Source organism: Trichomycterus rosablanca, chromosome 24 (genome assembly GCF_030014385.1).
Source record: "Trichomycterus rosablanca isolate fTriRos1 chromosome 24, fTriRos1.hap1, whole genome shotgun sequence".
Taxonomy (NCBI): domain Eukaryota; kingdom Metazoa; phylum Chordata; class Actinopteri; order Siluriformes; family Trichomycteridae; genus Trichomycterus; species Trichomycterus rosablanca.
In genome coordinates this window covers 262,982-275,688 of record NC_086011.1, presented here as the reverse complement: position 1 = coordinate 275,688, position 12,707 = coordinate 262,982, and the positions used below count along the sequence as shown (strand labels likewise).

Here is a 12,707-nt window from a genome sequence, read left to right as displayed (position 1 = left end):
GTTTTGAGTATTCTGTCGTTCTGTTTAGTTTGTGTCTCTGTGGGGTGAAACGTCTTCTTCTGTTGTTGGGAAAGCAGCACATGGACTCATCGTTTTCGTTTCCATTATTTTGGCCAACTTTCTGTTGTCATTTCTGGTCTGTTTGTGGCTCTTGTGTTGGTTCAGCGTCCTGCAGCAGGTTCTCTCATCCCGACCTCACAGGTACAGGGGTTCACCTGCCACTTCAGTGATGAGGTGCGACCTGCCCCGCCCTGCCCCGCCCCAATAAAATAAAATCCTGTCAGCAGCACTTCCATCAGTCCAGTGTTTCTGGTTCTGATTACAGTCCAGACCAAACAATTTTCTGCACCTGTTCTTTTTCTGTGACTAAATGAGTGCAGCAGATCTGAATTAGGGTGGGTTTCCTGGAAATGAAGGTAAATGGGTGTGGCATTCCTAGGATATGTAAATAAGAAGAGAGCGCCCTCCAGCTGTTAGAAGGGTATTAACTGCGCTCAATAGTGTCAGATATTAAGCACAGAAAAGAGTGTGTTTTATCAGAGGTCAAATCTGCAACGGTTTTCATACAAGAGAAAATCATCATTGTATAATAAATTATTTACGTATGATCACACCTAACGGTAGGAAACGCTCTGATCCAGCAGTAAGTTTTAGAACAGTAATGCTGAACATTAAATACAGTGTGCACAGCTTCTCAAAACAGACAGAAATAATGGAGAGATCATTCACACATGGCAGTGATAATCGGTTCTGATTTATTTTAGTGCTATTTTTTTTACAGGTTTTAGTTTAGGATCGAGAGCAGGATGGAGAAGACGTTCAAAGCCGCTATCAACAGCACAGGACTCACCATCTGGAGAATCGAGGTAAATATTAAACCATATTAATTTGGTTCACCACTGCTGTGCCTGTGTGGGAGGGAAAGGGTCATAACTAAATCACTGCAGTACAATAGTGGCCTCTGCTGTCCGGTTGAGATGGCTGCACAAGCAGTGAAGAGCTTAGCGTGTCTCTCCGAACTCGACTCCATCACAGGCAGGTGAAAAGATGCCGTTGGCGACTATACATGCGTTGGAGTGCACGCGTGATAGTTCTTGCGTCCTGATTTCGGGGTGGAGGGAATTGATGACTTGACCGGGAGCCAATAAGGAAAAAAGGTCAATATTAATAAATGAAGCTCTACGTAAAATTGTAAACATTTAACCTGCTGTTAATTCTAACAGTTTAAATATTTAATTTAATTCAGAATCACATATTAACCACAGAGAAAACTCTCTGCAATGCAATCACTAAATCTTTTAATAATGTTATGGACTGTAGATGGTAAAATCCCTAAATTTGTTGTTAGTATTTGATCTTAAAGTTTTGGACCTCGACCCCTCTTTGTTTGTAAATGACTGAGTCTTTTATTAAGCTTATTTTATATCCACTCCTTACAGAATCCCCCCGGTCCCTGACAGAAACTAACAGTGTTTTTATTTCTACAGAAAATGGCGCTGGTTCTCCTGCCGGAGAAATCTCACGGCAGTTTCTTTGAGGGTGATTGTTACCTCGTTCTCAACGTAAGTAAATCCAATCATTTACTTTCAGTGTCTTAATTAATTATAGTTTTAATAATTACAGAGGTGTAAACATGAATTGACCTCGTTCTGATTGTTCATGTTATTACTTATCTGTGAGATTTAATAATTTGAGAATTATTACTTAAATAAAACACAATTTATGTTTTAAACATTTAAAGCACATCGATCAACAGCGACCGAATCTAAACTATTTCTGTACATTGATTTGAGTTTTTATTTCTCTCCCTCGTTAACGCTCCTGCTTTTGTTCTGCGTCTTTATTTTATTTCTTGTTTATTTCTCTGTTTTATAAACTCACTGTTCAGCTCAAATCTTCTTTAGCTGCTGGTTTCAGGTCTCAGCATCTCTACTGGGTTCCAGTCAGTTTCTTCAGATCGGAACTTTTATATTTTGGACTCTCGTTTAGCTGCAACACCCACTTAAACCTCAGATTCACCTCATGGACTGATGATATTCCGTTCTCAAATTAATTCTAAAAATAAGATAAAGTTGAAACTAGTTTCTTGATAATAGCAAGTCATCCAGGCCCTGATTCAGTGAAATACTCCCACGCTATACCACTACCACCATCATTCACTGCTGTTTTGTAATGAAATGTTTTAAATTAAGAGGAATTCCATTCTCCCAGCATGCTCTGGGTGTTTAATAACTTAACTTTTTATTAAATAAACGTGACTATAACGCCGCTGAGCGTTGAATCAGTACATGTTTTTCTCTACACAGACAAGGAGATCAGGAACGCTGCTATCGTACTACATTCACTACTGGATCGGGGCGGAGTCGAGTCAGGACGAACAGGGCGCGGCTGCCGTGTACTCTGTTCAGCTGGATGAGTTTTTGGGTGCAGCGCCGGTCCAGTACCGCGAGGTCCAGAACTATGAGTCCAGCATGTTCAGTGGGTACTTCAAACAGGGCATCATGTGAGTTCCTGTGGTTATAACGTTTATAAACCAAGAGTTTCCACCCAGAGTCATGAAAAGTCTGTTAGTAGGGGGGCATTCCCTAAACTGTTGCTGTAAAGTCTACAGCATATCGTTTAATTTATTCATGAATTCAGTCATTAGAAGGGGCGTCCCAATACTTTTGTCTCAGTGTACAGTGCTCAGATCTTCTTTCTGATTGGTGGAGAGCCTGGTTTGGTTGTTGGAAGGTTTAAACCCGTTACTAAATGACCTGGAGGTTACAGATGAATGGATTATTGGTAGTTTGAGGTGAATGACTGACCCCTCACACCCGTAGTTTCCTGTCCGAGCGCCCCGGTGCCGCGCTGGTCATTTCTCTGTGTGTTTAGTTGCTGTTTGACGTCAGCTGAGGTTTTGCATGTTGGTTTGCATGGTTTGGTTCTCGTCTAGTTCACTGGTTGCCGTTCTGGTTTCGGTCACTATCTGCTGGGTTTGACCATGACGTGTCTGTCTGAGTAATTATCACTAAATACCTCCCACTGTGCACCCAGTGTTTAGATCAAAAGTTTATGGACACCTGATGAAATAGCAGTCCTTTTATATCAGAAAATCCTGGTAAAAAATAAACTCATTGATTAATCTGCTGACTTCTCTGTGCCCATATAAACAGGGCTAGTTAGACACTATAGAAACTATTAAGAAACTATAGAAAGTTTAGTATGGGCACTTAGGTGGAACACTGAGAAACTCTCCAGTTTGAATCTCAGCTCTGCTACCAGCCGGCCGGGCGCCTTTACAGACAGTGATTGGCTCGTTTGAGGGTGGGCAGGAGACAGATCTCAGAATTCGGATCACAGTAATGCCACGTGATGCAGTTCTAAAGCACCTTCATGTCGCAAAAATCATCTGTACAAACAACTGTCTGTAAGTCCATAGTACTGTATATAAAACAGTTGTCTCTGTACCTAGGTTTGCATATGTATTTAGACAGGGCTTTTTTTCTCAAAACAACTTTACAGATTCTTTATCCAAGGGACCTCCATCCTGCCTGAGGGGCGTAGAGGATATTCAGAGGAATTACATGAAATTAAATTAAATGAACAGATACTAAAGAGATCAAATAGAAAACACGTTATTAAAAAAATGAAAATGAAGGTTATTAGTATTCCACAAACCAAGAAGGTCTGAGCCAGTCCACCACTGAGATCTCGAGCTCAAACCTCAGTCGTGCTATCGACAATACTGTACCTACTGTAAAGCATAGTGGTGGTAGCACCTGCTGTTAGTGGAACTGTGTGTTGCAGGATGTGGACGGAATAATAAAGGATTAAAATAATCTTTAAATTGACATTAATTCTGCTGTCTGTATATTTTTAATTCCACAGAACAGTTGATGTCTGTAAACCTGAACAGAAAAATCTAAAACCTCTAAAATAAAGTATAAAACTAAATGATCAGATGACCTGAATGCAGCTGTTTGTGTTTGTGATTAGTTATAAGAAAGGAGGATCAGCAGCTGGAATGAGACACGTGGTGACGAATATTTCTGAGGTTCGGAGGGTACTCCACGTCAAGGGAAAGAAAAAAGTCTCGGCTAAAGAGGTGAAGCTTCATTACTGAGTTATTTGTAGATATTTTGACGTTTTTGTTCGTGTTTATAAAGATCTTGGTGTGTCGGTAGGTGGATTTGAGCTGGGACAGTTTTAATATGGGTGACGTTTTCCTGCTGGATATTGGAAATAAAATCATTCAGTGGAACGGACCCAACAGCAACAAACAGGAACGACTCAAGGTCTGTGTCATATTTAATTATTATATTTATATTACATATTTATATGGTATTAATCATTCTTTATTGTAAACAGAGGTCCAAACACTTTCATTTTATAAAAATACAAGATTATAAACTCAGAATTCAGTTTTACTTCTTATAAAAGTTTAGACCCCCTTGTTACAAACTGCATGTAAAAATAATTTTCACTAAAACAATTACTGTTTAGTTATTTAATTTATTATTATAGAAAACAATAATGAATGAAAAGTTAAGTTTCTTTGCTGATTTATTTTAATTATGCACAACAATGTTATTTATTGCATTCCATAAAATCCACTTTTTATTTCCAGTGTTGATTATAAAGATCACGTGTTTTTATATTTACAGGCCATGATGTTGGCGAAGGAGATTCGGGATCGGGAGCGAGGGGGTCGGGTGGAGATCGGGGTTGTTGAGGGAGATGCTGAAGGAAACACTGCTTCACTGATGGAAGCTTTGTGTGAGGTGATCGGTGAGCGACCTGCTAGTCTTCCTGATGGAGCTCCTGATGAACAAGTCGATCAGGAACAGTTGTCGCAGGTTTCTCTTTACCAGTGAGTACATTTTATATTTATATTTAAGAATATTTACAAATGTGCCTATAACATCATTTTTTTTTTACTTTTTAAAACTGGATTTGCTGGGGTGTTGCTGGTCGGTTGCCAGTATTTTGCTCTGTAGCTGATATTGTGTTTCGCGTGGTTGCTAGGATGTTGCTAACTGTTTGTAATGGTGTTCCAGCTGATTGTTGCTAGAGAGTTACTGATGTTTTTCTGTGGTTCCTCTATGTGACCTGCTATGGTGTTGCTAGGTGGTTGCAATAGTATCCCAGGCAATTGCTAGGGTGTTGCCAGATAACTATTGTAATGTCTGTATTGGTCACTAGGATGTTTCTAGGTGGTTACTAGGTTATTATATTATATTTATAATTTATTGACTGTGGTTTTTATATGTAAGTAATGATTTAATGCTTAATCACATTACTGGTGTATTAATGATGTTTTTATTTCTGCAGTATTTCTGATGCTGATGGACAGATGAAGACCACTGAGGTTGGAACGCGACCCCTCGAGCAGAATTTATTGAATCAGGAGGTTTGCATTCTGCTTTATTTAATAACAATATTCAATATATAGCCAAAAATATGTGGACACCTCTTCTAATACGTGACTAGTAAATGAAATGATATATTATAATATGAATATTTCAGGATTGTTACATCGTGGATCAGGGGGGAAAGAAGCTGTTCGTATGGAAAGGAAAGAAAGCCAACAAAGCTGAGAAACAGGCGGCTATGTCCAAAGCTATGGTCTGATCTGATTCTTATTATTATTATCATTATCATTATTATTTATTGTTCATATATTTCAGTATTTTTTTTTATTTTATACTAATTTAATGGGGAAAAAACAATGAAAACACACACACACATAAAGCACACATCAGTTACACTGATGGATGGTTGGATGGTAGATTGGTTGTGTGATGGATTGATGATTGGTTGGATGATTGATTGGATGATTGATGAACTGATTGATTGATCGATGGATGGGTGACTGTGTGCAGGAGTTTATAAAGCAGAAGGGTTACCCTCACACCACCAACGTTGAGGTGGTGAACGATGGAGCAGAATCAGCTCTGTTTCAGCAGCTCTTCCAGAAATGGGTGGTTAAAGATCAGACCGTGGGCCTGGGACGCACCCACAATGTGGGCAAAGTGGGTACGTGGGTGCGGTTACTTCTCTTAACTGATCGATTAATTGATTGATTTATTTATTCTGATGGGATTCAGTTCACATGAGTTCTGTTACTGCCAAAAGATTTTTTGTTGAGTTTTTAAGGTTATTTATTATTTATTATTATTATTATTATTATTATTTATTTATCAGCCTCGGTGACGCAGGAGAAGTTTGACGCCACGCTGTTGCACTCCATGCCGAATGTGGCTGCTAACCAGAGGATGGTGGATGATGGAAGTGGAGAAGTGCAGGTCAGACCAGTTATCAGTTTATTTTTTCTATATTTATGAAGGTAAATCAGATCTAAAGTGCTCTAACACAACAGAAAAAGTTTATTTTATTATTAACTTGCTGCTGTTGTTTTTTTAAATGATTTAAATGAAACAGTTAGTAATTGTGTTGTTATTGTTGTTTATGGTTAGATCTGGCGTATAGAGGATCTGGAGCTGGCCGAGGCGAATCCTAACATGTACGGATATTTTTACGGAGGTGATTGTTATCTGATCCTGTACTCGTATGAAGTGAACTGTAAGAAGTGCTACCTGCTCTACATGTGGCAGGTAAACACATTCATTCCTTCATTAAAAACACACACCAGGGCCTGAATAAATCATTATTACATGTTTATAAAAACACAGGATTTTAAATGCTGAGAAATTCTGTAAATTAGTATGAAATACAGAAACTTTAAACTGTTTCATTTCATCTTCCTTACAGTTATAAATAAAACTGATGAAGGTTTTTATTAATATCTTGATTTTTTAGTCCACATAAGACTCCAAACAGTCATCCATAACCTCCAGAACCTCCTATGTCACTGGTGTATGAATACGAGGTGACCGAGTCCCAATTTCATTTGACTTTTATCAACAAAGGCAGGATCAGAAATGAACATGTGGAAGGAGTCTGAAGTGCTGACCCTCACAAATCAGACAATAATAAGGAAAACATTCAGATCCACTGATGGAGCTGTAATAAACCCGCCGAGAGAGACACACAAGTGTTTACAGTGAGGAGGATGGTTAGGAAGGCAAAAATTTCACAGTTTGTAGCAGATGGTAGAAATTTGCTTTACCAAGTCTTCAAACTAACACACTGTTTGGAAGGCGTGTCAGAGGAACATCTAACCACATAAGGAAATTACACAATTATGTAAAACAAACATTTAATGTTTGAGACAGTGAGCTTGTGTTGACATGATGGATTCCGTGAAGTACCAGGAGTCCAAATCTGTAGGGTTAGGGTTTTATTTGCTCTAAAGCTTTGACCAGAACATGTTTCTCTTAAAATAAAATGTAATGAGCAGCGTATATGGATGATGTTTTGTTGCAGTATTTCTAAATCACTGTAGACACTATCAGTATTAAAACATTTATATTTTTCTCTCTCAGGGTCGCCACGCGTCTCGGGATGAGATAACGGCGTGCGCTTTCCAGGCCGTAACTCTGGATCAGAAATACGATAATCAGCCAGTACAGGTCCGAGTGACGATGGGAAAAGAGCCCAGACACTTCATGGCCATGTTCAAGGGCAGGATGGTGGTGTTCGAGGTACATTGATATTTACATACTTTATACACAATACTTAATTAATAAAACATGAATCCAGTCGATTGAGCTGATTTGGGGGATCTAATACCAACTGTACCTGCTTCTTAAATCCATATTATTAAATTATATTAAATAATACAGCAGAGTATTAAATAATTCACTGTCTGTGGCTTTGTGGTTAAATTGTGGCTCGTTCCTCCTGGTAAACCAACTAAATCCCCAAAGTTACGAGGATGATCTTTCAAATTTCCTTATCCTTATTTTTTACACAAAATTTGAGATCAGTAGATCATGCAGCACCTTCACATTCTTCAGAAGTGACTACAATGGATATTTGTTGGACGACATTAAATTCTCCTTCATTGTGTCTCAGTATTTTTGCTCCATTCATGTTTTCTGTTGTGATGCTCCCACCACCACACTTCACTGTAACTCTTTTTATGTGACTCCTGTTTATCATTAGTCCTGGAGCAGGTTTTGAAATCTTGTGGTTCTGTGAAGGTTCCACGAGTGAATGATAGGACCGGTTGTACTGCTGTGTGAAAAATGTTATGACTAGTAACAATAATTTATATTTATTAATAGATTTTTTTTATGTTTGTGTCAATATGAACTGTGACTGATTGGTGTCCACATTGTATTTCAGGGAGGAACCTCCAGACAGGCGGAAACAGAACCAGAACCGAGCCTTCGTTTATTTCAGGTGTGTGGAACCGATCCGAGCAACACTAGAGCCATCGAGGTTCCAGCATTAGCAGCTTCGCTAAACTCTAACGACGTGTTCCTGCTGAAGACCCAGACTGGAGTTTATCTCTGGTACGGCAAGGTGAGGAACACCAGGAGTTCTGTCTTTTATAGAAACACATCTCACAAGTGTGTGTTTAACTGTTGGTCAGTGATGAAGGTACAAACTAGATAAACTAACCCACCTGACCCGGTGGAGGAAGTAGGATTTATGCTTATTATTTTTCCCCGTCAGGGGTCGAGTGGTGATGAACGAGCGATGGCTAAAGAAATGAGCGCTTTCCTCGGCAAAGGAATGAACGAGGAGATCATGGCTGAGGGACAGGAGCTCATTGAATTCTGGGAACTACTGGGTGGAAAAACTCCATATGCAAACGATAAGAGGTATAGTCTACACAACACGGCCAAAAGTATTCGGACGCCTAGGGTCATAAACTAACGGCATTGAAATAGAGCGACCTCTGTGTGACCTTATCAGCTAGAACAACAGCCGCTCTTCTGAGAAGCTTCTCACAAGACTTTGAAGTGTGTCTGTAGGAATTTGTGCCTGTTTAGTCTAAATATGTTGCACTGGTGTTCCGGTTCATCCCAGAGCTGTTGAGTGGGGCTGATGGTGCAGGATGGTGGAGCTTTCTTCATGTCTTTATAGAGCTTTCTTATACTGGAACAGGAAAGGACCTTCCCTAAACTGTTAATGCAAACTCGGAAGCATCATAAGTCATTTCCTTTATATAATTGATTTATTGCCCCTGTTAGCTGCTGTTGTACCCGAAACACATTCTAACACATTCATAATAAATAAATATATATTATTTATTTCCTGCAGGCTGCAGCAGTCAGTGGTGGATCATCCGCCGCGTCTATTCGAATGTTCCAACAAAACAGGGAAGTTTGTGGTCAGTGAGATTCCTCAGTTTGCTCAGGATGATCTGTGTGAGACCGATGTCATGCTGCTCGACACCTGGGATCAGGTACAGATTTTTAGCACTGCTTTGTCCTGGTCTGGGTCAGAATTATTATTATTATTATTATTATTATTATTATTAACAATAAACAAAACATGTTACTGTACAATGTTTATATAACAATGAAAGACTTTTAAATTCAGGTTCCCATCTCTCTCTCTCTGTCTGTCTGTCCGTCTGTCTGTCTGGGGGGTCTTAGGTGTTCATGTGGGTGGGGAGTGAGGCGAACGAGACCGAGCGTACGGAATCCATCACCACGTGTCAGGAATATTTACGTACTCACCCCGGCGGCCGAGACCCTGAAACTCCCATCATTCTGGTAAAACAGGGATTCGAACCTCCGACCTTCACCGGCTGGTTCATGGCGTGGGATGCGACCAAATGGAGTGTGAGTCTGATATTAAAATGAGATATTTTAGAACACAGAGCTTGTGTGTTGCTCAGCACTACTGAATGTTTTTGTTCTTGATCAGGACGGTAAAACGTATGAGCAGCTGAAGGAGGAGCTGGGAAAGATCACTGCAGTCACAGATGTTTCCCAAACGGTGCACGTCGTCATTATTATTATCTATAAATCTAGATTGATTTTACACGGTTAATATTAATAATAGAACAGAACAGATCATTACTGACTGTTTACTGCTGTTTTATACATTTAGGCTGAGGATGTAAACGGTGATCAGAGTGCCGGAGCTGTGGAGGAGGATCCAGGGAACTATCAGTCTTATTCTCTCGAGCAACTCATCAATAAAGCTGCTGCTGATCTTCCACAGGAGGTGAAACCCAACCAGCGAGAGGTGAGGACCAGGAGGGTGTGGGTTCAGTGCCACAGATCTACACATAATAGTCTGAGTAGTTAAAGATCCAATGAGATGAACTGCTTGATCTGAGGTGGTAAAAGCGACTCAGGCCGTACGAACGAAGCTTATTGTAGTAAAACAGCGAGTGAGGAATGTGATTAGTGGAGGAACTTATGAGCAGTAATAATGAAGAGAAGTTTAGTGCTCCTGTCTCCTTCTTTTACTACATTAAACCACGTTAAGCTTTATTCTCAACCAGAAGCGTTTTAGACTCTGGGAGAAGCTGATTCTGATTCTCAGCATTTTTCAGAAGCTGGAGCTGTAACACAAGTTTAAAAGTGAAACAGGGAGGAGAATCCAGATGAACACAGATACATGTGGAGCTGTAACCCTGGATCTGACGCTTATTCCACACTGATGCAGATTCAGCTCAGATTCACACGCTGATGAGGGTTTACTGATCAAGTCGAGCGCCGGACAAAGTGCAAAAGAGATTCTTTTAACTAAGAATCCAGGCCAACACATGGATCGGAATTTATTAGATGAAACAAAGTTTTTCCAATCTTAAGTAACAGGTCTGGGTGAGCCTGTGCCCACTGTAGCCTCAGATTCCCAAACACCATGTAATTTCCTGCTGGTATTGCCGTCTGCCTCAAGCTTAGACGTTTTCTTGCATCCATGATGCTTCTCTGCTCACTGTGGTTGTAAAGATCCTCTCTTTGCATTATTCTGCCTCTTTACTTCACACTTGAATTACATTTCTGTTCCTCTCTGGTACAGAAACATCTCTCAGACGAGGATTTCAGCTCCCTGTTCGGGATGTCTAAGGATGAATTTTTCAGTTTGCCGCAGTGGAAGCAGCTGGACATCAAGAAGAAAGCTGGATTATTTTAAAAGACGTGATCTGTTTTTGCATTTTGTGTTTGCAGCATTGAGCGTCTACAGTTGCAGGCGATTGGTGTGTGTCCATAAATATTAACGATTAGCTCAGTTTTGTTTTTTTGTTTTTTTGTGGCTGTGTCAATTTTACTATGATAAAAATCTAAATATGACAAAATACCTTTAAAATGATTTAGTTTTGTTTTATGTTCTCAGGGTTTAAATGATTTATGTGAGATTATAGAACTGCTGTAGATATTACTGAAGTGCTTCAGTGGATATAAATGAGTGGTATTATTTAATATTTACACATAATCGCTCATTCTGAAATTATAATAAACAAACTGACTAAAAAATTTTAATGATATAACACAATGTTGATGATTGTTAATAGTAAATAAAGCTTACTGTAGTAATAAATGTATACTGGCTTTTATTGAATAATGATAATAATGGATTGTGTAGTTTGATGATAATAGAATTACTTGTATTGAAGTTTCTTTAGCTGGGAGTGTTATTGTACACATGCACTGAAATTCTGAACCATAATGCAAATGTATGGAAATAAAAAAAGAAACAAATTTATGCAAACTGTGGTTCCTGAGTCACCCGGACGGTTCGATAATCATCTACAGTACAGCAGGAATGTGGCCTTAAAAACACGACATGAAAATGGAATTTTGCTGTTTGTAGTCTTTATTAGAGAACTGAGGGGTGTGGGGGTGCAGTTAGGGCCTTCGCCGGGTGTGTTTATCTGCTTCATGATGCTACAGTACATAACCTGAACGATTCCTTTTAGCTGATGCAGTTAGGTGTAGCCTTCGGGCTTGGGACCTGCACTGCGGGTGAACTGATGTGTGTCACCTTCTGTATTTGTGAGCTCAGCTCAGGATTCGAACCCCTGGATCAGCAGCGTGGATCTGACCATCACACCAACATTACAGTGTATAATCTGCAGATTAAAACGTGCTGCTGTAGTTGCTAAAGTTGCAGGAAGCTCGTGTTCCTCATCAGATCAGATCAGATCAGTATCTGTGTGAGTGATAAAGCAGAACCAGCCGGCAGAGGAAATGAACAATGAGCAGAGAGGCAGAAGTATTTTTAGAACAACAAGCTTCTGATCTACGATGGAACTGAAATGTTTGCATGTTCATTATCATTAAAATGACTTCATATAAACTCTATTCTGTGCTACATGCAGTGAAAAAGTAATCACCCCCTTTCTGATTGCCTTTGTTATTGTAGTATAACACTTAATGGTTTCAGATAATTAAACATTTAGCACAAAGTAAAAAAAAACTTTAATTACAATGCTTAACATTAGTTAGGTTTATATTCCAAGCCTGGTTGTATTTAATTACCTGAATTGGCTTAACAAATAAATGTTGTGAACTTGTTGATTATGTAATAAAGGTGTGTGACTGGAACACACACTCCCCAGTTTATTGTGGGTGTTCTATACATCTGCTGGGTCACAGATGTACATACATCATTTTATAAATATTAATTAATTAATATTTAATTAATTAATTTCTGGTGTCAATTAAATTAACCAGAATTATTCCTCATGAGTGACTTTAATTCCACGCATAAATAGTAAGAAATACATGGAACAGTGGTCTACAGGCAAGGTAAAAAAAAACAAAAAAAACCCTTAAACTGGTGTGAAGAAAATTGTCTGGTTGATCAACTTTAAGAGCCCTTAAAAACAGGCCTGGCAGAAATTAAAACCT

General features: G+C 39.2%; 1 protein-coding gene across 2 annotated transcripts; it reads left to right on the top strand.

Annotated features, from left to right (window-relative positions):
- The first annotated feature begins 806 nt into the window (after positions 1 to 806).
- avil (advillin) lies at positions 807 to 10,989 on the top strand. 2 transcript variants are annotated; one of them, XM_062986326.1, is made up of 19 exons: positions 807 to 866; positions 1,488 to 1,562; positions 2,307 to 2,503; positions 3,979 to 4,087; positions 4,167 to 4,277; positions 4,647 to 4,852; positions 5,314 to 5,392; positions 5,509 to 5,607; positions 5,865 to 6,018; positions 6,187 to 6,287; positions 6,459 to 6,596; positions 7,428 to 7,586; positions 8,233 to 8,412; positions 8,566 to 8,714; positions 9,157 to 9,301; positions 9,495 to 9,683; positions 9,769 to 9,840; positions 9,961 to 10,092; positions 10,876 to 10,989. In XM_062986326.1, exons 1-19 carry the CDS (start codon positions 807 to 809, stop codon positions 10,987 to 10,989), a joined length of 2,469 nt encoding a protein of 822 aa, XP_062842396.1. The 2 variants fall into 2 exon arrangements, with proteins under 2 accessions (XP_062842396.1, XP_062842397.1); XM_062986327.1 differs by having other exon boundaries at positions 9,769 to 9,846; positions 9,997 to 10,092.
- Positions 10,990 to 12,707: the final 1,718 nt, after the last annotated feature.

Bases quoted from the DNA above. Each gene is read 5' to 3' on its own strand.
- avil (XM_062986326.1), top strand. From the start codon at position 807: ATGGAGAAGACGTTCAAAGCCGCTATCAACAGCACAGGACTCACCATC. The intron at 8,715-9,156 runs GTATAGTCTACA...TATTTCCTGCAG, and splicing joins CCATATGCAAACGATAAGAG to GCTGCAGCAGTCAGTGGTGG. The intron at 10,093-10,875 runs GTGAGGACCAGG...TCTCTGGTACAG, and splicing joins TGAAACCCAACCAGCGAGAG to AAACATCTCTCAGACGAGGA.